This window comes from Vitis riparia, chromosome 15 (assembly GCF_004353265.1).
Source record: "Vitis riparia cultivar Riparia Gloire de Montpellier isolate 1030 chromosome 15, EGFV_Vit.rip_1.0, whole genome shotgun sequence".
Taxonomy (NCBI): domain Eukaryota; kingdom Viridiplantae; phylum Streptophyta; class Magnoliopsida; order Vitales; family Vitaceae; genus Vitis; species Vitis riparia.
The window spans coordinates 1,946,895-1,972,680 of NC_048445.1; the positions used below are offsets into that span (position 1 = coordinate 1,946,895).

The 25,786-nt window shown below is 34.3% G+C and overlaps 3 protein-coding genes across 4 annotated transcripts; all 3 read left to right on the plus strand.

Moving 5' to 3' along the window:
* Positions 1-1,238: 1,238 nt before the first annotated feature.
* On the plus strand, positions 1,239-9,642 carry LOC117932667 (CAAX prenyl protease 1 homolog). The gene is made up of 14 exons (XM_034853945.1): positions 1,239-1,344; positions 2,216-2,363; positions 2,489-2,573; positions 2,671-2,766; positions 3,804-3,869; positions 4,421-4,519; positions 4,685-4,798; positions 4,898-5,008; positions 5,810-5,872; positions 7,001-7,093; positions 7,780-7,893; positions 8,245-8,316; positions 8,450-8,515; positions 8,997-9,642. Exons 1-14 carry the CDS (start codon positions 1,314-1,316, stop codon positions 9,111-9,113), a joined length of 1,275 nt encoding a protein of 424 aa, XP_034709836.1. The 5' UTR covers positions 1,239-1,313; the 3' UTR covers positions 9,114-9,642.
* Positions 9,643-12,435: 2,793 nt separating this feature from the next.
* Positions 12,436-15,748, plus strand: LOC117931546 (probable serine/threonine-protein kinase At1g01540). Its single transcript, XM_034852522.1, has 7 exons — positions 12,436-13,176; positions 13,989-14,093; positions 14,196-14,318; positions 14,420-14,590; positions 14,679-14,808; positions 14,915-15,124; positions 15,265-15,748. The coding sequence occupies exons 1-7, from the start codon at positions 12,602-12,604 to the stop codon at positions 15,427-15,429; spliced, it is 1,479 nt and encodes a 492-aa protein (XP_034708413.1). The 5' UTR covers positions 12,436-12,601; the 3' UTR covers positions 15,430-15,748.
* Positions 15,749-22,304: 6,556 nt separating this feature from the next.
* LOC117932324 (protein BPS1, chloroplastic-like) lies at positions 22,305-24,935 on the plus strand. Of its 2 annotated transcripts, none has more exons than XM_034853528.1 (2): positions 22,305-22,482; positions 23,686-24,935. In XM_034853528.1, the coding sequence occupies exon 2, from the start codon at positions 23,695-23,697 to the stop codon at positions 24,745-24,747; it is 1,053 nt and encodes a 350-aa protein (XP_034709419.1). In that variant the 5' UTR covers positions 22,305-22,482; positions 23,686-23,694; the 3' UTR covers positions 24,748-24,935. The 2 variants fall into 2 exon arrangements, with proteins under 2 accessions (XP_034709419.1, XP_034709420.1); XM_034853529.1 differs by lacking the exon at positions 22,305-22,482 and adding an exon at positions 22,489-22,650.
* Positions 24,936-25,786: the final 851 nt, after the last annotated feature.

A 25,786-nucleotide genomic window follows, 5' to 3' on the forward strand; every position in this document is an offset into this window, starting at 1 on the left:
TTTTTTTTAAAACAATTCTGAATAGTTTTTAAAAACAATTTTTTTAAACCATTTTATGATATTTTGTAGAATAAAAGTCTGTTTAGAAACTTAAAATCTTTTTAACTTGTTTTTAATATTTTTAAATATGTTTTAAAAATAGTTTTTATCTCCACAGTTTTATTTTTAATCATTATATATGTTTATATAATTATTTTTTAAAACAACTCTAAAAAATTAAGTGAAAACAATTAAAAAATATTTTTTAAAAACATCATGTTTTATGTTTTTTGATAACAGAAAAACTGAAAGCAGTTTCTGGTTGCTAAACGTTTTTTAAATATAAAACCATTCTTAAAAACAGTTCTCAAACAAAGTCGTAGACAATGTTTTTTTTTAAAGCAAATTATTTTCAAAATTTAAGTTATTTGTTTTTTCATGACTTATTATAAACTTTTTGCTAATTATAAAAAAATAATATATTGTTTTTTCTTTTTACTTTTTAATATTTAATAAAAATAAAATACTATAAAAATAAACAACATAATATTTAATACTATTAAATATTAAAGTTCTATTTAGAATTAAGTAGACGAAAAAACAAATATCATAGTCTTTATTTTTTTTTCTTTTGTATTCGTTGTATGTATTTTTTTTTTGAAACATTGTCAAATTTTGTAAATTTTTATAATAATAATAATAATAATAATGTGGGTAGGCTACAACACACATTCCAAGCACGACATTGATGAATAAATGATATTTATTATAAAAAAAAAATTCAAAAAATTATTTATCATCTAATTTTTATTTTATTTACAACTTTATTTTGGTTTCCTCCTCAATTGTGTTGGTAAATTCGCAATAGGGTTGTTAATAGGACATGAAAGTTACAATGCACATTGGGTTTTATTTCTATGTAATATAATTAAAGCTTTTAATTTTAGCACTTCATTATAAACTCCATGAGAAAAATATACCACGTAAATATTGATGGAATCCAATAAAAATTTATATTAGGATATGAAATTAGGTCATGACGATGTTTTATTTATTTATTATTTTTTTATGAGAAAATATTATTTATATATATAAATAAATATAAATAAATTAAAATAATAATAAATTCACATTTTGCTATTAGTATTTATTTTTTAAATCAATTCGGACCAGGTCGGATTGCAATCAAGTAGTCGGATCCGGAAACCGACCCACCTCTATCATTTTCACTAGAAATGCTTACGCAAATGCAGAATGCAGATTTTCAAAGAAAAACCCCTCTTCTCTCTCCCTCTCTCTAGTTTCTCTCTCTAAAGTCCTCTACTGAGTCAGCCATGGCGTTTCCGTACATGGAAGCCGTTGTTGGTACTCGCTCTTTCTTCATCTCTCTCTGTCCGATTGATGCTTATTGAAATCTACGATTACTTATTTATTTATTTATTTATTTTTTGGTTTGGTGATTTATCTGCTTCATTAGGCGATGATTTCGGCTGTCGATTTTTGCTTTTTGTTTTTTATTTTATTTATTTATTTAGCTGTTTTACTTGTTTTTTAATGTGGATGCGTGTTCAAGGTTTAATGTGATGGATGTTAGGGTTTTTCTGTATTGGATTCTGAAGTTGGGTTTTAGTTTGGGCTTGTTTTGTTGAAAACCCTAATTCTTTCTGTCTTTGGGTCGGAATTTGTGGGTAAGCTTAGTGTTAGAGCTAAATGTGTGATAATTAGAAAAAATAAGCGCTATTATTGATAGAGATGTTTAAAGGATATATCTAAGGGGCCTGTTGATGGTTGAAATTGCAGTAGTTATTTGCTTATTTTTTGTTTTGGTGTATCCCATGAATATGGAATTCTTTAATTTAACAAAAAAAAAAAAAAAAGAGGGAGAGAGAAAAGAAAAGAAATTGTGGTTCTTATATGGCAAAATAATAAAATCATATGTGGAACCGGGGGACTGCACCATCCCATTCCTTAGGAGGGTGAAGAAAGTGGCAGCCATTTTGACTATTTTTTTAAGTCTGAAAATTCTAACATGTTATTTATTTCCCATGAACTTTAATGGTTTGGTTCTCCATGGCATAGTCGATGGCTATTCATTGCTGTTTTCTGTTAACCTACTACCCTTCTAATTCCCCAACATTGTTTTGTGATGAATTTTGTTCTCTCATCTGATTTGTGTAGTTTCCAAGCATATGGGCTTGTTTTTTGGTTTTTAATTTTTTTTTTCAAATTTTCCCAGGTTTTATGATTTTAATGTATATCTTTGAAACATATCTTGATTTGCGTCAACATGCTGCTCTCAAATTACCAACACTTCCTAGAACCTTGGAAGGAGTTATCAGCCAAGAAAAATTTGAGAAGTCTCGAGCCTATAGTCTTGATAAAAGGTTTGTCTTCTTATTTCTATTGATTTCTCTTGAAGTATGGATGATTACACCAGACTATCAGACTTCTTCATGCATAGTTTATTTGTTCTGACCTTTACTGCCCTGTTCTATCTCTCTTTTTTCAGCCACTTCCATTTTGTTCATGAGTGCGTTACTATATTAATGGACTCTGCAATTTTGTTCTTTGGAGTATTGCCTTGGTTTTGGAAGGTAAGTGAATGCATTTGTGGATTATGATAGGCACCCCCTACCCCCCAACATACGGATGCATACAAAATAATTGTGCCCATTTGCTTTGTGACTGCAGAAATCAGGAGACTTTCTAGTGGTAGTTGGCTTAAATGCAGAGAATGAGATATTGCATACCCTTGCGTTCTTAGCTGGTGTTATGATTTGGTCACAGGTGCAGATCTCTTGTGTTTATTCTGAAGGATATGACCCGTTTTTTTATTGGCTGAAAAATCTAGTGGGGTGTCTATTGTGTGGCTTCTGATATCATTATTTATATGAGGCTCCACCATTTCCCATGTGTATTTGAAATTACTTTTTTGCCATTTTCTGTTTTAATAATGTTGATAAAATTATCTTAAAGATTTCTTGAAGAACTTGTTTTAGATGGATCATAAGATGTCAAGATCCATATTTTCCATTTTTTGTTGGATGGCCGGATCTAAAAATAGTTTTCATGCGGTTTGTGTCAATTGAAAGGATTGTGTGACATTGCCTGGATATGACCATTTACCATATTCTCTGAGACATTATTTCCTTTTATAATATTTGTGCTTGGTAATGAGTGCGCCATGACAAAATGGTGAATAACTGTGGGAACATAATTCTAAGAAATTCTGTCACAGTTCCCAATCAAATTACATTACATTGCATTAGAAGTTAGCCACATTATATTTACTGGTCAAGGATAATAAATCATTCCCATGGGTTAGAATTTCCAGATAGGGTTGTGGGATTATTGAGTGAGTTGAGTTTGGGTTAGACATCTAAATCATTGGGGTTCATATTGAAATCAATATTTGGCTAACCATCTTTGCACCTACATATGGAAGCTTGCCAAAAACTGTGTCATACTAATACAAGTACATGCTTGGGTGTTTGACTCTAACAAACACAAAGTATTTGGAATGATGATCTCCTCAAATTTGTATGTGAGGCAGTGTCTGATGAGGTAAAATGGTAAAAGATAAGAAGTACAATGGTGAAGATAAGAGTTTGCTGATCTCATAAGTAAAGGAATGAATGAACTTTCAGCCTTGTATTATTAGGTTGCTCAGCTATCCACAATGCATATGGATCCACACTAAAATGTGAGAGAAAAGTGGGGGTGCTTACTTTTTGAATGGATATTCACATGTATGCACTAGAATGGTTATATTTGTATTCTACTGTAATCAAGCGATAACATTTTGTTTTGTAATTTTCTTGCAGATTACTGATTTGCCATTTTCTCTATACTCAACTTTTGTGATTGAGGCCCGCCATGGTTTCAACAAAGTTTGTATTCATTCTTCTATCTCCTTATCATATTTGTGATTTCTTTGTTTTTTGAATCTGTATTTGGAAGATCTAAGGCTTGTTTGGCAACATTTTTTAAAATAGTTATCAAAAAATAATTTTTGAGAATAGTTCTGAAAAAGAGTTCTTAATTGTTTTCAAAAACAAAATTCTGTTTGGAACTCAAATATGGAAACTGTCTTGGCTGATTCTTTGTGAAAGTACTCTGCACTTTTATGTCATATAAAAATTCCCAAATATCCTCCATATTTTCAATTGTTTTTCAGAATACTCTACAAAAAACACTTGATTGTTCTAAAAAACATGTGTTAAGAACAAATTCTCAAGAAACTGTTTTTAGTCAAACAATTGTTAAATATATTTTGAGTTAGAAAACCATTTCCAAGAATAGTTCTCAACCAGGTCCCTAGTTTTCACTACTCTTCTGCTTGTCATGGTTTAAATTTATTGTCTTTGAATTTCTTTCGCTTTATTCCTTATTTATTGCTAGAGTCTGTTCCTAATATTTATTTTCTTTCTATTGTTCACAGCAAACAATTTGGTTATTCTTTAGGGACATGTTCAAAGGAATTGGGTTATCCATTTTACTTGGGCCACCCATCGTGGCTGCAATCATTGTTATAGTACAGGTAACATAATTTGCTAATATTGAAAACAGCTAGAGGTTATTTGTAGCATTTAGTTGTGATTTTCCACATGATTTAGTCTCTTATTTTTCTGTATTCTTCTGCTTTCCTCATTACTGTCAAGTGTTCTCTAATAGTGACTAACAATGTTCATTTGCTTGGTGGCAGAAAGGAGGTCCTTATTTGGCCATCTATCTTTGGGGATTTATGTTTATTCTGTCTATTGTGATGATGACACTGTATCCTATTCTAATAGCCCCACTTTTCAACAAGTTCACCCCAGTGAGTATTTTCATTCTTTCATTCTGTAAAGAAGAAATGCATTCAGTTTCTTGTTTAGTGTAACAGTTTTCTTTTCCCTGTCTCTGCTGCAACAAGTAGCTTCCTGATGGTGTGCTCAGGGAAAGTATTGAGAAACTTGCTTCCTCCCTTAAGTTTCCCTTAAAGAAGTTGTTCGTTGTTGATGGATCTACAAGGTCAAGCCATAGCAATGTGAGGTTTCTTTATGGTATATTGTATTGCACTTCTTTTGTACGTGCATCATTGCGTTCACTTTGTTTTGAATATAGCTTCCCATCTTATTTTTCGTATTCCCCTTTTATTTTTTCAGATCCACTTTAAATTAAATGTTAGATTTACTAACTAGGCATGTTGCTTAAGATATGCATGGGAAGTGTGTTCTTTACCTTGAATTAACTAAATTGTATAATGTAATAAAAGATGGATAATTTTGTATATAGAAGTGTATGAGTATCTATAAATATTGTATGAATATCTATAATTAACAGCAGTCTAAGCCTAAGATGAAGTCTGCACCCTTCTTTACCCTTCTAATTTCAATTTCTACTCCAGCTGAATAGTTTCAGATTAGTCCCAGGCACCCCATTTTTTTCTGTGCACATTAATTCTTATTGGCACATCCTAATAAGAATAAAAATAGAGGCTCAGCTTCTACGCTCCAAAATTACACCTTTTGGAGGAATAAATTTCTTAAGCACTCTCCTGAATAAGAGAAGCTGTGGTCTAGGTTTCATAGACCACGTGAAGAGCATAAGTGAAAGGATCTAAGGCAGATGCTTAAAATGAGTAGATCTTTCTCTTTATACATCAATTGGAAAATGAAAAGGGGAATATTGAAAGGCTATGTTGATGCACTAATATTATTTGCTGGTGCATCAGTACCAAATGGGGAACAATAATTTCTTGGGGTTTCTCACTATATGCTTACTGATTTAATTTGAGATATAATTTTTCTCTTGTTGTGTGCTAACTCATATTATGAAAACCATGCAGGCCTATATGTATGGATTCTTTAACAACAAGCGGATAGTCCTCTATGACACATTGATTCAGCAGGTGTGGAGGCATTTTATTATTTGGAAATTTTATTTAAGCTTTTTCTAAATACATATTCTTTAGGCTTTTATATAGTTAATTTTCTTGCCATTATTCTATTCCCTCCACTTAAGACATATTGTTCAGTATGGTGATACTTGATAAATTGTTATTTAGCTGAGATATGATGTTTTTGTACCTCTGAGCAAGAAAATGATTTGTATGAAACCATTGTTTTTTGTTTGCATTTAAATTAAATGAAAAAACCTTCCATCCACACCCAAGTACTAGGATGTGATGACCAATTATGAAATCTGCAGCTATTGCTACTTGCATCCTTGATATCAAACTCTTAATGTCCACTAATGGTTTATCTTACTGGCTGTATTACTGATATATTTCATTTGTGCAAACTGATGTCAACTTATATACATAGCAAACTGATATCAACTTATACACGCACAAAACACTCATGTATAATCTGCAGCTATTGCTACTCACATCCCTTGATAAATTTGGGATATTGAACTTCAAGTGCCTGCTACTAGTTTATCTAATCTGGTTGTGTGTGTATATAAGCAATATCTGCAGATAGTACATGAGTGTTTGTGTGTACAAGTTGATATCAGTTTTGCTATGTTTATACGTATGTATGTATGAATGTTAACTTTGTCTCCTTGGACAAAGTCAATATTTTAAAATTTTACTTTTTAGTAATAACCACAACTTTAGTCATCCTTGGGTTCTTAACAAACCTGATTAGGCTTTGACATGTTTTGTGCTCTGGATAGCTTTTTTCCTATTTTTATATCCTTGTTTTTGTTAATTGTTTTAGGAATTCTGTACTTACAGAACTGCACAATTTATTGGGCCTATATGTGTCATGCAGTTAATTTGGTTTTAGCATGAACTTTGACTTTGCTTATTTTGTGTGCCCATTTTTAAATCGGCAGTAAGTACCTTTTGAAAATAGAATTGCAGTTACATTTTTTTGGAAAAAGATTGTCTGAAATTTCATGTTTAAAATTGCTCTATGTTTAAATATTTCATGTTTAAATAGGCAATAATTACTTTATTGGGCTTGAAGTTACTTTTCTATTTGCAATACTTAAAGGCTTACTATATGATTGATTGGGTGGTGTTTTGCAGTGCAAAAAAGAGGAAGAAGTTGTTGCTGTTATAGCCCATGAACTGGGGCATTGGAAACTTAATCATACAATGTACTCTTTCATTGCTGTGCAGGTATGCTGCCATTGCTTTCTTGGAAAATGATTTCTCAATGATCCCTTAAGTCCTGTCTAGTGATATTGTTCCGGTGCTGGCATTTACAAATTCATAAATTAATTCCAAATTAAGAATTAGTATTGGTTTCACTAGAGGTGTAGTTATTGAAAGGTATGTGAGAGAGATGTCATGCTTGGAAGCTTTTCTTGATGCAAGGCTCCAGGAAATCCTGTGGTCTAGTTGAACTGGCACCTCACAAGTGAGGCACCTTGACTAATGAGTAGGGAGGCACCTCCAGCTTCCTATTACCTTTCACAATTAGGAAAAGACATTTGCAATCTTATATGTGTCTAAAAATTAATGCTTTTGTCACATGACATTGCATTTGATTCATTTCTAGCCTCTTTTCCCTGCCTGTCTTATATGCATCTTTCAACATCCATCTATTCTGATGCAATAGCTTAGATGATTGATGAGATTTGGAACATGGTCTATGAGGAAGAACTTTATTATGGGGTTCTCAGCTTCATACAATAACCTTTACATCAAAATGTGGATTCTCACAAGCAAGTCTTATATGCATTCTTTCCAACATATATATACTTTTTTATTTAATAGCTTAGATGATTGATGAGATTAGAACATGGTCTTAGAGGAAGAACTTTGATATGGTGTTCTGAACTTTATACATTACATCAATGCAGATTCTTACATTCTTGCAATTTGGAGGATATACACTTGTGAGGAACTCGGGTGACCTGTTTCAAAGTTTTGGATTTGATACACAGCCAGTTCTCATTGGCCTCATCATATTTCAGGTATTGATATATCAAAATAACAGTTATCATGAGAAATGGCATTGGTGCATGGTATCAATGTACTAACTAACATTCATTTTATTAATAAGTTTCTGTTGATTTCTGAATCCATGTCACAGCAAATCAACTTAAGACAGATCACATGTAAACTTGCCTCAGACCATTCTAAAATTTTATGATTTAGACTATTGAGCTTATAATGCATAAAAACAGAATTAATTTTTGGGCAGGCTTGAACCCATTTACTTACAGCCTTCTCTTTTAAGATTGTAATTCTAAGAATTCCAGTTCTGGATAAAAAGAACAGATATTTCCAGAAGAGCTTTTGAGTAATATCTCAACCTTTTGCAGCATACTGTGATACCTCTCCAGCACCTTGTAAGCTTTGGTCTTAATCTTGTGAGCCGATCTTTTGAATTTCAGGTAACTTTATGCAGTGCTGGCCAGATTTGTGGATTTTTAAAATCTCTTTCAATCCCAAATCCTCTATCGAGGAAAGAAAAAAAGAATTCCTTTCAAAACTTTATCCTATCTAATCTATGTTCTATCTATGTAGGCTGATGCTTTTGCTAAAAAGCTTGGTTATGCTGCAGCACTTCGAGCTGGACTTGTGAAACTGCAGGTAATTTATCCTTAGTTACCCTCATTTTTTGAGATATTGCCCTTTTTCAATTCCTAGGGTGTTCTGAGCCTAAGGTGGTGGATTTATATCTACTAAAACTAGCTTGTACTTAAAGTATCCATTTCCTACTGTTTATCCGTGCTGTTAGTTTCTTTTCATTGAGTTTGCATTATGCCTTTTTCTTCATGGGAAGGTTCCTCCTGAGTTCCTGTTTTGTTTGCTTTTGGTAATGGATTGCTGGCTCCAGTAGTTATTAGCTTGCCTTTAGGCTTGCCATGGCCCACAAATTGATTTGGATCAGATTAATATGTGGGCTGTCCATACAAATTAGACGCCTTTATGATGAATGTAATTTGTCTATCAAGTGCTTGATTTTAGCTGACCCAAAATTGTCAGGAAGAGGTTTTTTTGAGTGCAAGTACTCTTACATGTTTTTTGTGAAACCCCGTGCATTACTCAACGAAGATTTAATGTTTTCCAGGAAGAAAATTTGTCGGCTATGAATACAGATCCATGGTACTCAGCTTACCACTATTCACATCCTCCACTTGTTGAAAGATTGGCTGCACTTGATGAACCCGACAAGAAAGAAGATTAAAGAGACAAGGCCTCAATGCAGACGGTGAAAGTTAATTTCATGCTTCAATCTGGAGCATTGCGAGTACGAGAATGAATCCATCGCTGTAGTATTACTTTTTTTGCCATATGATTCACATCCAAACCCACAACCCCCACTTCTGTTTACTGATGGTTCCACCCACGGCAGGATTCAGTTCACAGGTAATCATGGTGAAGAGTGGGGAAAAAGAACAGAAAAAGTAGAGCAAAATCCGAAATTAAACTTGAGGTTATATTAGTTTTGTGTGGGTGTTTTAACAGTCATACTTGTCATGCTGTACTTTCTATGCACTACTGCCTGGTTATAAACTTATATAATGCGTTCAAAATTCATGATTCTCACTTGTAGTTTTGGTGATCTCTTAACCTTTAAGATATATGTGTCCAAAGTAAATGCTATTGTTTCAGATGGGGTTGGTTCTTCTTACCAGAAAGACAGCCTATTTTGGATTTTCCTTGGATATGTATATCATTCTATTGACTATTTGGTAGTATTCCTATTGCCATTTCAGTTCTTTGCCGTGTAGCTTTACAGTTCCATACCCTCTTGAACTTTTCCTCTCAATTGCAATTAGGTTTGGCAGCTGATGTGCCTTGAAAGTTGAATTGATGCGTTCTACTTGGGGGTCTTTGAAGGTTGAAATTAGTTAGGAGGCTGCGAGATTATCGGTTTTAAGTGTCACTATAAGGGCCCTACTCTTGATGGTTGCAGAATCAGATCTTGATTGATCTTAAAAATTAGGGCTATAAGTCTCTGCAGTGAGTATAATGTTGCGATCAGTAAATGATGCCCAACCACCCCATAACCTCTGCGGTTGGGAGAGCTTCATATTTTTTAGCTTTAGTGGGAAAATCCATCATTTCAAAGTGAAGCTTTGGTACGAGTAAGGCTTTAATTAAGCAATGACATTGGGGTGCGATTAGGCTATGAATGTGACATTCTCATGAACGTTCTTTTTTTGGTATGATACTAAAAAGGTAGTCGGTATGATACTGAAAGGTTAAATGGGTTTTGATACCATAGTCGGAGACTTCAATAAAATCATGTGATTTTGGTTTCCATATCAAGCATTTCTTTAAGGTGGTGTTTTGTTGTTGTTAAAGGTTGGTTCGGTAATTGTTTTCAAAAACTGTTTTTGTTTTTCAGAACAGAAAAATCAAAAAATTATATTTGATAACAAAAAATTGTTTCCTATTTTATGTTTTTAAGAATAGAAAAACGAATAAATTATGTTTAAAATATATGTTAAAAACATTTAGTTTTATAAAACATCATAATTTTTTAAAATAGTTTAAATTGTTTTTAAAAACGGTTATCAAATAGGCTTTTTAAGTTTTTTATTTTTATTTTTATTATTCAATATTTATCCTCCGGAAAATTTCAAATAATTAAATCTTAGCTGGCTTTTAGTGAACTAAATGTGAATATCTTCAAGTGATTACAAAGAGCCAGCTAGTTAACGGACCCAAAAACAAAAATCATTCATTTTCCAAGGAAAGTAGCATTATTCAAAGGAAAAATCATTACCCCAAAAGTAACAAACAAAAATAGAAAAAATTAAAGGTGGATTCTAGTGATTAGGAAATAAAAATAAATATATATATATATATAAAGAAATATATAGGAAGCGAAGCCCCAGTGTCACATGCCACAAAATCATCAACAAATCCTTTGAAATTTTAAAAAGACGATAATAATTATGCTGTCTTAATCATTATTATTAGACAATAATAAAAAAATAAATTCCCCTCCCTATAAAAAACCAACTTGCTGGCCGTTCTCATTCAGATTGATTATTTTTTCTAATCCAATGGCTGAAAAGGGCCTCACCGCCACCTCTATCTCGTGATCATCAAAGTCATCCCTTTTTGTGGGGCCCAGACGTGATGGTCCCACCTACCAGTCATAGTCAATTTTCCGACTTCCGAACTATCAAAAAAATTGGAAAAATCAACGCACAGTATATCGCCACGTGGCGGTCGCTCCCACTTGTAGAAGATCTTAGTTTAACGCTCACGCTCCCGTCTCATATCCGTTACAGGGTGTGTGGTCCCGAAATATCCCTAGGGGTATATGCGTCATTTGGATGCGGCTGCGTCCTTCCTGACACCGGGTTGACATTTTATTAATATTCTTCACACAAAATGGTAAAAGACAGTGTGATAAAGTTATTTATTTCGTAATAATGAAATCTATTTTTCCCAGATAAAATCATTTCGTAATGTCATTTTCTCGGTGAAATCCATCATAAATATTAGAAGAATAATAAAAATATCATATAAATATTTTCCCAAATTCCAAATTTAAATAGTTCATATATAAAAAAAATATTATAATCACTAATTTTGATTGTGATTAAATATCATATTTTTATGTTGTGTTTATTTCTTTTAACCTTTTAATTTACTTGCAGAAATCATTAATTTTTTCGTTTTTTATTAATTTATTACTTATCTTTAAAATTTATTTATTAAATAAAAAAATCAGAATATTTCTTTTTCTTTAATGCTAAAAGTGATATACTAATTTTTTTTTTCACTTTTTAATACTTAATGGAGAGAAGAGATTAAAAAATAAATAACTTAATACTCCATACTATTTAATGAACTCAAAACTTACATATATAATCTTAATAATTTTCTCTTATATTAAAATATTACAATATATATATATATTTAAGTTTAAATTTTATTTAGAATTAAGACAAAAAATTATATTTGGCCTATGTCTTTTAGGATTGTTCAATTATTTAAAATTTTAGGTTTAAATGATAATTTAATATAATATTAAAGCTTTATAAATGATTTTTATTATTTACTAAGCTCATGTATTAGTTGATTATCATTTAAATATAGTATTAAAGCTTCATAAATTGTTTTTATTATTTATTAAGCTCATGAATTAATTGAATAAATTAGGATTTATTGGTTTGTTTTTAGAATAAAATAAATTTTAATTTAATTTAATCCTATGACAATTTTTTTGGACCAATTTCAAAATGTGAAATTATGACACCCAACTGATTAAAAAGATGAAATAATCATTACTTTTTAAGGAAAAAAATAATTATTATTTTTATTATCATCTTCATATTCAGATCATTTTGCTGAATTAAGAATTATTAAGACTTTTGTCCAAATATTCCGAACTTAATTATTAATTTGGCTGAACTATTTCTTTGTTTGGTCGCCGAGAAAATAGTAAAAAGGATAGAAACAAGGCTAAATTTTTACGTGTCATGGAAAATTCATACAATGAAACTAGATTAACGGCACGTATTTATATATAGAGAGAGAGAAGCACGTCAGGCTGCATTTATAGAAAGAGAAACAGATCTCACTCTGCTCTCTATTTCGCTGGCGACGGCTTATGCTCCGGCGAAAACTATGCTTTTGGACCCACAAAATTTGATTTCTAATCTGTTGTAGAAATCCTAACCCTTTTTCTCTGTTCCGTTTCTCTCTAAAATGTCAGTATACGACGCTGCGTTCTTGAACAGTGAACTCTCGAAGCCGACTTCTATCTTTGGGCTCCGGCTATGGGTAGTGATAGGAATCTTCGTCGGAGCCGTCATTGTGATTATTTTGTTCCTGCTGTCCCTCTGCATCACTTCTCGCCGCCGGAGACCTCCTAGTTCGAGTAAGCTTGGCGCAGGCGAGTTTACTCCGGTGGTGTCGAAGGAGATTCAGGAGATCGTTCACGAAGCTGCTCCCGACCACCGGCCGGTGCTGCCTCCAGCGTCGGAGATCCAGATCGACATTGGGAAATCAGAGCACCGCGTGGTGTTCTCCGACAGGCTGTCGTCGCAGGCGAGCGGGGAGAGCCGAGCGACGAGCGTGACTGAAACGGCGTCGTTGGGGGGTGGGCCGCCGGAGGTGTCGCACCTGGGGTGGGGACGGTGGTACACGTTGAGAGAGCTTGAAGCGGCGACGAATGGTTTGGCTGATGAAAATGTGATCGGGGAAGGAGGTTATGGAATTGTGTATAGAGGTGTGCTGGCTGATAACACGAGAGTGGCTGTGAAGAACTTGTTGAATAACAGGTATTTGTTTTGTTTGCATGCTAAGACAATGTGAGAAAACAAAGGAAAATGAAAATTTTAATCTGGGTAAAACTGCGTTTGGGTGCTGAGAATATGTGGGAAAGGGAAAGAATATAAAGTTCTGGGTGTCAAGTTTTATATTGTTTTGGATTCTTCTGCCAACTTAATTCAACAGGTTGTATTAGGCACAGTAGAATAGAGGTTTTTGATTGATGACAGGGACATCATTTGCTGCCATATAAGAAAATTTAATTAACGATCCTGTTTGGTTGCCGAGAAAATGTAGGAAAAGGAAGGAAAAATGAAATACTGGGTCTGGTATTTTTGGTGTTGTTTTGGTTTTCAAAAAATGAAAAAAAGAAAAGCGATCCAATCAGGAGAGAACCTTTTTGTTTTGCTCCTGTTATCATCTGGTAGGAACTTCTGAGATTCTCTGTTCTTTTATTCTCCTTCACTTTCTCACAATCCAATAAGGTTTTTTTGCTGGGTTTAAGTGTTATCCTCTGTTTTCTTTCTTCTCTCTTAGCTTTGATTCCTCTTTTTATCATGCTCCATATTCTTATCTTGTTTCTGCTGGAATTTGTGCTGTAAAGCTACATACTTTCAGAGAAAAGTGTTCTCCTCCTTTCCAAATCCATTGTGCTTGTAATCATCTTATCTTAATTAGCAATTTCAGCATGATAATTGTTAGATTGCCTCTGAGTAATATTCGTCTTTCTCAATAGCTGCTCAACAATAATTTGCATATTATTTCCATTTTTCTTATATTTAGATCTTTTGTGCATTACCTTATGAGATTAATGAATTACCAGAGGCCAAGCTGAGAAGGAATTCAAAGTGGAGGTTGAAGCCATAGGCCGGGTCCGGCACAAGAATCTTGTTAGGTTGCTGGGATACTGTGCTGAGGGAGCTTACAGGTATTGCTACCCATCTTCTGCTAAATCCTGACACTCTGGGTTTTCTTGAGGATCCGAAAAACTAACATTTTTTCATCTTTCATTTGTTTTTTTTTTGTCTAGGATGCTTGTGTATGAGTATGTGGACAACGGTAATTTGGACCAGTGGCTTCATGGGGATGTAGGGGAAGTCAGCCCTCTGACATGGGATATTCGGATTAACATTATATTAGGAACAGCCAAAGGGTACCTACCCTAGTCTGATATTCTGAAAACTATCCAACTTTTGCCCGAAAACATTGCTTGGCGGGTTGTTCTAATGTGCTTTGCTATTTTTGTTGCTGTAGATTGGCCTATCTTCATGAGGGTCTTGAACCAAAGGTTGTCCATCGAGATGTAAAATCTAGCAACATACTACTTGATCGCCAATGGAACTCTAAGGTGTCTGATTTTGGGCTGGCAAAGCTCTTATGTTCTGAGATAAGTTATGTAACGACTCGTGTGATGGGAACATTCGGGTTAGTCCATTTCCTTTTGGTAATGAATCGACCTTCACATAAACTGGTATATTGAGAAGATTTCTGATATTTCCCAATGGCTTTTCAGGTATGTTGCACCAGAATATGCTTGCACTGGTATGCTGAATGAAAAAAGCGATGTTTATAGCTTTGGAATTCTTATTATGGAGATAATTTCAGGGAGAAATCCTGTTGATTATAGCCAAGCACCTGGAGAGGTTAATCTCTTGAAAGCTTTTTGGAAAACATTTCTTTATATTCCTCTTGGATTAGGGTTCATCATCTTTCTAACTGTAAACTGGAATTACTGAATGATAATTGCAGGTGAATTTGGTGGATTGGTTAAAGACAATGGTGGGAAATCGAAAATCTGAGGAAGTCGTGGACCCTAAGTTACCTGAGATGCCTTCTTCAAAAGCACTCAAACGTGTTCTTTTAGTTGCTCTCCGGTGTGTTGATCCTGATGCAACAAAGAGGCCCAAAATGGGACATGTAATCCACATGCTTGAGGCCGATGACCTACTATTCCGAGATGTATGCATCATTTGTTTCATTCGTCTTCTTCAATTATAAAAGTTAGATAGTCCAAGACGTCAAAAAATGACAAATGATAGTTGATGAATCAATTATTGCTTGAATTTCCAACCCATTTGTTTGTTGTCATTATTTTGCAGGAGCGCCGCATTGGCAGAGAATCATCCCATTCCCATCACGATTATCAGCAAGAGAATCATGCTAATAGGAAAATAGACAATAAACAGTTGGATGAAGGGGCTTGTGACTCAAGTGAATGTGCCGACAGTGGAAGGAGCCAATACCCACAAACTAAATGGAGATAACACCATTGATAGATTAGGTGACTAAAAGTTCAAGCTTCTCCAACTTTTTTTCTGTCAATTCTTTCTTCCTACTAGTTCCAAAGTTAGTTTATTTTCGCTTTCCCTTCAATTCAGAGAAAACATTGATCTTTGCTGTTCACAATGTGCTTAGTTGATTACATATTTTTTCAGACATACCCTGCTTCAAATTGGGATGCATTTGTATACAAAGGATTCAATCATCGTTCTTATAGGATTCATTTATAACCCATTTATGTCCTCTGATTGTTGAACAAAATCCAATTTGCATTACATAAAACATGTTTTCTTTCTTTGTTTCTTTCTTTGTTTCTTTCTTCCATGTTTGTCTGATAACCTATTACTGAGCTTTCCCTACCTTCAGTTTCATTCACTGCCAGCGCTGCAAATCCGATAACCATGGGCAGTAACCCCACACACCAGCTACTCTGATAGAAGCACTTAGAACCCATCTGCCTCTCTGCCAACTCCAGAATTGGATGGTTATGACAAATGGACCCACTTCACCAGCTAATTCTGTTAGGTTGAAGTCCTTACATTCTATTGTTTCTCTTGTCCTGCTGGACCCCCCAACCCTTCATCCATATCTATCCTGGAAATGGGTCCATGGTTTCGAATTCCCCCATCAATGCCAGAACATATTTTTGTCTAGGATCCTCCACCCGCTGTTTCCGGCTCATCCTTTTGTCTGTTGCTGCACCTAATTCTATGCTCTCGTGATCGGATGTGAATTTGTCAAGCAACATTGAACTGGTCAGTTATACATAGACTATGTGCCGCCCCTGCAAATGGAAATATGCAACCGTTCAAACTTCTGATACCCATCTCTTTCTGAGTTCATTTTGGCTAGTAGTTTACACATATTCTATTGTGTTTACTTGAGGATTTCCTAAACCCTTATTATCTCAGTTGACTGGGTTTTACGCTTTACTTCTTCTTCCATCTCTCTGTCAGAATTTTTTTATCTTTATTTTAAAGAGGAGATGTCCTTGTTGGAGTTTTCAATTGAGAAAAAGCATTGAAGAGCTGACACATTCATCGGTTTCTGTAGTGTGAAGAAGCCTGCATCCATGTGATGGATGCTGTCCAACCCCAAAAGAAAAGGAAAAAGAAAACATATCCTTAAGGGCTTTAGAAGAAAGAGTGGGGAGGGAAGAGGTTTTCAAAGATCCCCAGGCTGGCTAAGTTGTTTGATTTTGTTGCATATGGGGTGGTGGGATGTGGTTTTTAGGACCTGCCCATGTGTTTGTTGTGTTGGGTCCCTTTGTGGATAAATAATCATATGTTGAGCCAAAATCTAAAGAAATAGGAGAGTGGGGGAAAGGAGATGATGCCTTGCCCTTCTCTCAGGTAACCAAGGCCCATGTGTAAAAAGACTGTCAAGTAGGCATTGTTTTGAGAGATAATGAATTTTTTTGGTTCATTTATTTTGGGTGGGTGAGGACTTGCCATGGCCCATCTCCATCTCAAATTCATGGGTTGGTTTTTTTTTTTTTTTTTTGGATGGTAGATTTATCGTATGTTTGGTTTTTGTTTGGGAGAAAATCCAACGGAAAGAAAATAAAGGTGGAAAAATTGTCAAAAAAATGAAAAATATAATTAAAGTTAATAAATTATTTTTATGTGTTTTTTAAAATTCATTTACCTTTAAATAACTTTAAAATATAAAAAAAAATTAATTAGTTTTAGTTATATATGAATTTCTTCTTTTTTTTGTGGTAAATGAAATATGAGATCATATTTTTATTTTTATTTTTTTCCTTTTTGAGGTATATTTTGGGAACCCGACATAGCTAAAGTGGAAATGATAATAGGAAAGAGAAAAATAACAATAACTCTTTTTAATATTGGAAATGATCTTATTTGGTTTAAGATAACATCAAACTATATTGTTGATGAGATGGGATATATTCTCCTACTCATCCTATTTTATGTTTAATGATAAAATATTGTAATGTAATATGATATATATAGAGAATCATACCAAAGTGTATGAAGTTGCAGTCTTTCTTAGGTGTCTTCATGGATTTACTATCCAAAAGTCTTATCACTTTATAATCTTACTTATGATTTGTTCAAGTGTCTTAATGGTGTAATCTGTGAAAAATTATCTCTAATCATCTAAGTCGTTTTGGGTATTATTAGGATAATTGATTTGTTCACTGTTTACTACAGCTTCTTTAGAATCTGCTGATTTCCTAGATATGATTTTGAATCGAACTCATTTTATATATATATATATATCTAAAAGATATTCTTAGAATATAATATTAAAGGATATTACATATCATTCAAAATTATAATCTTAGGATATCACATCTCATTGAAGATCATACCTGAGCATATCATATCTTATTGAAAATCATATCTTAAAATATTATGTTTCATTAAAAAAAAAAATGCATAAATGACATATTTCCTATTTCATGAGATATATTAAAATACGTGTGGACCTCGCATTTCGGCTCAATGCGTTTCCCACTCGATGGCGAGCTTGATTTTTATTTTGAAAAATGATTTTATTGATTAGGAAAAATGACTTGGAGTCGCCACTTATTTTTGTTTTATTTTTAAAAGGGTAAACAAAATAAGAAAGAAAAACCCTAAATGTGACTCCTTATTTTGGAAAAGACGGTCTACGAAAAACCGGATCGGGTTCGGGGGTCAGGTTACTTATCGAAAAGGTACGGTAAAGACCGTAGCACCCCTTTAAGTCCTTAAAGTCGGGTCTCTACTAATAAAATGAAGCTGACGTGGCAATTGACGAGTAAATCAATGAATATCCTGAATGATCATGCACACATAAAAGTCCAGACATGCATATACAACGATTAGAGAAAAATGGGTACATACTTGGGTAACGAGCCACCATGCGCTATCAATAGAGAGGGTTAGTGCACAATTTAGGAATAATCGCATGTATGTTAGAGAGTAGAGTAAATCAATCATGTATGATAATCAAAGCAAACAATCAATCAATCAATCATAAAGTCACATATGTCGGGCTCCCACCAAAACCCATTTATTTTGCATGAATTAATATCACAAATTCCATTATTCCGGAATTATGAAAAAAACATTCATGCCTATTAAAATCAAGAGGAGCAGAAGATTGCGGGCGGAAATGGATCCGGCGAATCGCGAGTGTCTGATGAGCCAAGCTGTCCGGGGAATCTGAATTGTCGGCTGCGGATGCTCTCCGGGTAAGCGCTATCAGAGGATTCGGACATGTCTGACCGGGGAAGTTGAATCGCCCTCTTCTCCTATCTGGCGTCAGGCGCCGGATGTGAGATATCCGGAGAAAGTGGAACGTCGGCCGGACATAATTCCAGATGTGAGATATCCGGAGAAGATGGAACGTCGGCCGGACAGAATTTCGGATGTGAGATATCCGGAGAAAGTTGAATGTCGGTCGGACAGAATTCCGGATGTGAGATATCCGGAAAAGGTTGAACATCGGCCGGACATAATTTCGGATGTGAGATGTCCGGAGAAAGTGGAACGTCGGCCGGACAGAATTCCGGATGTGAGATATCCGGAGAAGATTGAACGTCGATCAGACAGAATTCCGGATGTGAGATATTCGGAGAAGGTGGAACGTCGGCCGGACAGAATTCTAGATGTGAGATATCCGGAGAAGGTTGAACGTTGGTCGGACATAATTCTTCCCCGGGTGGAATGAGTTATGTCGTGCGTTGCAAGGGGGACCGTCTGTGTGTGCAAGGGAGAGAGAGCCACGTGGCATTTTTTAGGGAGGATCCCACAGGTAGGTGAAGGTTTAGAGAGAGAAACGAGTTTGGTGGTATGGTTAAATGGGTGTACATATGGGTATGGTAGAACATGGTTATGAGTAGCATGAAGGATGGGTATGGGTTGTATGGATATGGAGGCTTGGGTGAGTGGTTTTAATGGGTATGTGAAGGAGTGAAGGATAACATGCACCCGTGAGACTCCATGTAAGTGAGGGAGTGGGATGGAGAATGAATGAGAGGAAAGTGGTGGAGGATGCTTGATTCCTGCAAGCTTGAGTGAGGAAATGGGTATGGCTGACGCGAACAGTGAAGAAGGCGTAGGCATGTGGTAACCGTGTTATTCATCATGAGAACATGAAGCCTTTGCTTGGACAAGTTAAACTTTTCTCTATGCACATGAACCATTTACAAGGGGAAAAAAAAAAGAGAGCATCAAAGAGAACCAAAACAGAGCATATATGGGCAGATAATCACATTAAACCAAAACCATCTTGTGGCTCTTGATGTCCACAGCAAACCAACAAATAAAACCCAAAAACTATCAAGAAACAAGATAGATCTCTTGAGAATGTACAAAATAGTGCGGAAATCATACATGGATCGAACTAACAAGCTCTTTCCCTGCTCTCCGCGACTCCGCCTGGCCCTTTTCTCTACCGTCTAGCTTCCCCCCTCCCTTTCTTTCTTGGTGTCCTCTTTGTCTTCCCTCCTATTCACCGGTCAGCAAGCATGGCTTGCCCGTCCCATCTGCCCGGGATTCATGGTAAGAGAGGGGGGGTCCCCCTCACACTTCAAAAGAATGACCCCTCCACTCTAACAGCCCAAAAACTCTTCTGAATATCCTCCAACAGGTGTCTCCACCCCATTGCATTTCCAACCCACTACCTGATTCACTGACCACCTAACCAGGAAGCAGCATCTGGCTCTTTAAGAGCCCTCCACTTGGCAAGAAGTGTGACCTGCAGCAAATGAAAAAAACAAGCCCCATATGGGGGTCTACAATACGCATTTCATATCAAATAAGATATAATATTTTAAGATATAGATATCATATCCTATCCAATCAAGCATAATTGGTGTTTTTTTTTTTTTACTTAAATTTAAATAGAACTTAATTTAATTTAACTCTAAATATAATTTAATAGGATAAAAATATGTTTATATATTTTTTTCTACATATTTTATTTGTTTTTTCTTTTTTATATAAATATTAAATAATTGAAAATATCTAAATTTTTAACTAATTTCAACTATATTCCATTTTTTTTTGGTAATTTTCACATAAACCAACAAATGATAAAATCATTTTTTTTGTTTGTTTTTTTTCCTGTTCTTTAATTTATTTTTACCTTAAATTGTTTCTTTTCAATAATAAAACAAAATCGAGGTGATTTTTTTTTAAAATTATTTATTTTATTATATTACACGTTATAAAAAAATACTACCAAAATTTCTAATGAAAACACTACTAAAATCTATTTAAATTTAAGACAAACCATGGTCTAAGTGATAATCATAATATTTAAAATAAATTAACCATAATTTGTAATAATAATTCATTGAATTTAAATTTCTAAAGTAAAATTTTAAGATATTAATGAACATTATTTTTATTTTATTTTTTAAAAATAAGGTGAAATAAAAATAAAAATAAAAATGAAAATGAAGGTAGGCAATGTCAATGGTCAACAATCCTACATCTTGTATCATACGAAAACCTCGTGCAGCCTATCGAGAACTGCTCGCGTAACGGTCTTTTTCTGCTTTATAAAAAAGGCCATGGCCCCCCAATAAAGCTTTTACTTTATGATTATCATCAATAAGCCGATAATTTCCATAAATATTTATTTATTTTTAAAATTTTATATTATGTATCATCAATCACTTTATTGTTTATATTAATAATAATAATTAAAGTGAAGTGAATATTACATTTGGTCACAAACACTTTTTTAATTTGAATAATATTTTAAAATTTTTTTATGTTTAAAAATGATTAATAAAAAAATTTAAATTTTGTTCATTACTCTATTTTAATTTATATAATAATTTATTTTTTTAATTTAACAATACTTATTTTTTTTGCAATACTAAATATAATCTTTTAAGAAATTACATATTCACCTCCGATTTTATCTCCTAAATAAAGTAAAAAATATAAAAATTTGTCCAAAATTAATTATAACATTATCACATCTTTAAACCCATTTTATGGACCTGTATTCGGGTATAAATCTATTTTCTATCCAAATATCAAATAGACAAATGACTCTTTGGACAGTGTTGATATTCATTATGCAAAAATTGAACTGCTATATATTATATTATGAGTAATCATCAATATATACGGATAAATTCAAATAAAAAAATTGTTATTCGAAAGGTTAATTATTAATACTTTAAGTATTAAATAAACACATAAAATATTACAACCCTATGAAAATAAAAGACCATTAAGCATTAATTACGAACTAAACTCTCTAAAAAAGTCATAACTCGTTTTTAAAAAAAACTAATTTAAGTTTTAGAGAGGCTTATTCGAAAATACCATCCAAACACACCTTATAGGTATGCTCGTTGTTCGCTTGGAGGAAGCTAATTAGAAAAAAATATTGTTAGTTGTGTATCAACACATTTAAATTAATTTATTGGAACTTTTTTTAAATATAATAAAAGCTTTTAATATATTTATTTAAAGTAAATTTTCATTAAAACTAAAACATAACAAATAAAAAAAAGAAAAATAATATGAAATTTACATTTTTTTTAAATATTCACTTTTCTTAAACTACAAGAAACTTAAAAAAAAGTAAGAGATAGCTTTTTATTTTATTTTTGAAGTTAATACGTGTGACAGCCTCGTGATTCGTACATCTGATCGGACGGACAGCACACGCCTCGTCCTTACACCGACTTCTACTAGAAATTTCCCCACAATTCTCGACCATAAAGCGGCACACATTATTGACTTGGTGTCACAAATACATTATACTTCTATGCACCAAGTCGCCATTCACCGTGCGCCGACCCATACTAATATAATAAGCCACCGCGCCAACTCAATCCATCCATCCATCCCGTCGCCCCATTCATCTTCTCACACGTGTCCTCCCACCACCGACTTTCCATAAAACCACAGGTCACCACATCAACTTCCTCCTCTTTACCTACAGGGAGGAAGCTTCACAGTCACACGTTTAGAAGATTTCAACGAAGGCTGTCTATCTACCCGCTTCTCTGAAACTTCTCTTCAAAATTCCGATCATAATCACTACTTCATCTGGTAAGAGTCTTCGTTCAATTTTTCTTCGCTTTTCGTCAGATCCATTTTTTGTGTGGATTTTTGGAAGGTAGAGGTAGGGTTAGCGTTAGGGTTGTTTTATCTGTGGATCTGTGCAGTTTGTTTCCTTTTCTTGTAAATCGGTTGCTGATCTAAAGATCTAACGATTAGGTGAGTGGTTTGGTTCGAATATAATCCGATTTGCTAATTTTTTTCTATTTGTTTATGGTATTTTGTTGAATTTGATTGTTTAGGTTTCTATGTGGTTGTTTTTTCGGTCTGTGAGGTATACCTGATGCTTTTGATTTGTTGAGTTTTGTTTGAGTTCTGTTTTGTCGGTGAGAAATGGAAGAAAATCAAAGAAAGTTTTGGATCTTGTTGTTTCGGGATGAGATCTGGATTCGTAACGTAGATAGGAGGGTTATTTGAGCGGCCGCTTGTTTTCCTTAGACGTTTGTGGTGAAAAATCGGTGATTTGAAGATATTATTTTTATTTCCCTTTTTTATTTTTTTATTTTTATATCTGAGTTATTTGAATGGTGTTTTCTTGGTTAATTTGTTGATGAGAGCTGTATCAGAAGTGCAAAAAAACTTTGGGTTGCCACAAAATATATGCTTTTTGATCTTTTGTTGTTCAAAAGATGAACAACTCATCTAATCATGTTAGCTAGGTAATCTTTTTTCATTCCCTGATCCTAAATGTAGAAAATTTTAAAATTTAAGATTTTGAGAACCGTATTTTCTTTTTCTTCCCATATTTTCAGCAACTGGCTATAGTTTTTGAAATCATTCTTATGGAAGTGATAATATCATTGTTGATTCATCTGTGGAGTCAAGAGCACATGATTATTATTTTCAGTATGTATTTTATTAAATTCAAGAATGCAGTAGAGGGTTTTCTGAAGCTAATCCTAAATTCCTGCTGCTGCATGCATATATTGGGAAATAATTTTGTATATACTTGAATTCGAAAAAACCAATCTTAAAAAGACTTTCACAATGGCCGCTTAATTCCATCATTGAGTTTGTAAATGGTTATTTCTGACGTGGTGGGGAATTATTATTTTGGTGTTTTTGGATTTTAAATGATGGTAGGGGGTTTACAAAACAGCACCACTGCAAATTTATGAGTCCCTAATGACTCAGAAAATGGTTTCCCTATTATACTGATGTGATTTAAAATTCTGTTGTTTTATACCACTGCAGTTAATCAAAATGAGCCGTCCCCAAGAACCACACCGACCTTCCTTCCCTTTTGGGAATCCTTTCCGCATGATATTACCCAAGGGGTCTTATCTCTCTCCAAGGCTTCTCAGTCTGTTAAACGATTTCGAGAACACATTGGCAGAGAGGCTGAGAAAGCTTAAGCCAAAAGGCACGGAAGATGTGCTTAGCTGTTCATGGATGAAATTAGCAATGGAGTTGCTTTGTGAAATCCATAAAGACATAAAAATTCTTATTACCGATCTTGAACTCCCTGTATGTGACTGGGATGATAAATGGATAGATGTGTACCTGGACAACAGTGTGAAATTGCTTGATATTTGCATTGCTTTGAGCTCTGAGCTCTCACGGCTCAACCAAGGTCATCTTTTGCTCCAGTGTGTCTTGCGCAATTTGGATACTGCTTCCCCGAAGCAGCTTGTGCGAGCCCGTTCTTCACTTGACAGTTGGAGGCAGCATATTGGTTCGAAGAACCCCAAACTTCAGAACTGTTTGACCATCTTGGACAGTCTTGCTGAATCAATTAATCTCCCCAAGATTAAAAATTCAGCTAAGGGAAAAGTCTTGATGCGTGCCATGTATGGAGTTAGGGTGGCAACTGTATTTGTCTGTAGTGTCTTTGCTGCTGCCTTCACCGGATCTGCCAATAAGTTGATAGATTTGCATGTTGCTGACACATTCCTGTGGTCTGAAGCTTTTACTGATTTGCAGTCCAATGTAAATGTAGAAATTAGAAATATATTTTCCAGTGGAAGAGTTACAGTATTGAAAGAGTTGGAAGCAGTTGATACAAGTATCAATAAATTGTATCCCATGGTCCAGGATGGTGTAGGCCCTGCTGAAGATGGCACGTTCCAAAATTCTGTTTCAGATTTAGGAAAGAGTGTGGAGAAACTGTCAGAAGGCCTAGATCTCCTTACCAAGGATGTGGATGGCTTCTTCCAGATGGTTTTAACTGGTCGTGATGCATTGCTCTGTAATCTAAGAGTAAGTCCGATGCACGAGGATAACACACAGGCACGAATTTTGAGATCACCCCGATGAAGATACAATCTATCATATATATACAAACGGGTTTAGGTATGGGGTTTTCTGTTATCTTATTGGTATTTTACTCTTGTTTGCGATGCATTGTAACCTGTAAGCTGTATTATGCTAGTTCTGTACTGGTATATACATGGATGGTGTCCTATAATGTAATGTTAATGATATATATGAAAGGGTTTGTACTATTTGCAAGAGGGTTTTGTTTCTTTTTTACTCTGTGTATGTGGTTGTCCTCAGATCAAATGGTCCTAACCATGTTGACATTTTTTTATCAGATCGATCTGGGAGCTGGGAGGAAGTTTCTTCTTCTCGCCCCGCAAACTGACATGGTAAGCACTAGAAAATGCCAAGGTGTTTCTTCCTTTATCTCTAACACCACCACCACCCCCCCAACCCTTTTTTGTTACCCTCCTATGCATGTTATAAATCTAATGCATATTATAAAAATTCAATCAAGCAGCTTTGCCCCATGATCCATGACACTTCTATTTCACTCTGAGATGGCTGTTATTTTGTGGGATCTTAAACTGCGATAAATGCAGGCATGTTGCCTGTGCTGAGTAAATGTTGGACACAGCTGCTGCATTTGCCATGCTCTTGAGTGGGTGCATGTAATGAATGCATTTGCCATGCTCGAGTGGGTGTATGTAATGAATGAATTTCATTTATTGCCCTCTGGAGAATGCAAATGAATCTCCTTTTATAGGGGGTGTGGTGAAGGAATAGAGTAAGTGCTCGGTTCTTTAAATTAAGGATTCGGGCTCCTGTTAAATCGAAACGTGATATTTGGTAAATGCCAAGATTGGTTTCATTTATTTTTGCATTGGGATGAATGATAATGGAAATGGAGAAAACAATGATTTCAATAGGAATGAAAATACCCTTCGTTAATTAGGGATGAGGAATTAAATGATATAATATTTTAAAATTATTATTTTACCTTCATATTTTTATGATTTCATTTATTAAGTAAATGTTATTTTTTAAAATCTTATATTTAATCAACAAGAAAATTTTTAAATAATGTTTGTTCAAA

What these genes read in the sequence shown, in the direction of transcription:
- LOC117932667 (XM_034853945.1), top strand. Translation starts at nt 1,314, where the DNA reads ATGGCGTTTCCGTACATGGAAGCCGTTGTTG. An exon ending in TATTGCCTTGGTTTTGGAAG is followed by an intron (nt 2,574 to 2,670) that starts GTAAGTGAATGC and finishes TTGTGACTGCAG; the next exon opens with AAATCAGGAGACTTTCTAGT. An exon ending in GTGTTATGATTTGGTCACAG is followed by an intron (nt 2,767 to 3,803) that starts GTGCAGATCTCT and finishes ATTTTCTTGCAG; the next exon opens with ATTACTGATTTGCCATTTTC.
- LOC117931546 (XM_034852522.1), top strand. Translation starts at nt 12,602, where the DNA reads ATGTCAGTATACGACGCTGCGTTCTTGAACAGTGAACTCTCGAAGCCG. An exon ending in ATATTAGGAACAGCCAAAGG is followed by an intron (nt 14,319 to 14,419) that starts GTACCTACCCTA and finishes TTGTTGCTGTAG; the next exon opens with ATTGGCCTATCTTCATGAGG. An exon ending in CGTGTGATGGGAACATTCGG is followed by an intron (nt 14,591 to 14,678) that starts GTTAGTCCATTT and finishes ATGGCTTTTCAG; the next exon opens with GTATGTTGCACCAGAATATG.
- LOC117932324 (XM_034853528.1), top strand. Translation starts at nt 23,695, where the DNA reads ATGAGCCGTCCCCAAGAACCACACCGACCTTCCTTCCCTTTTGGGAAT.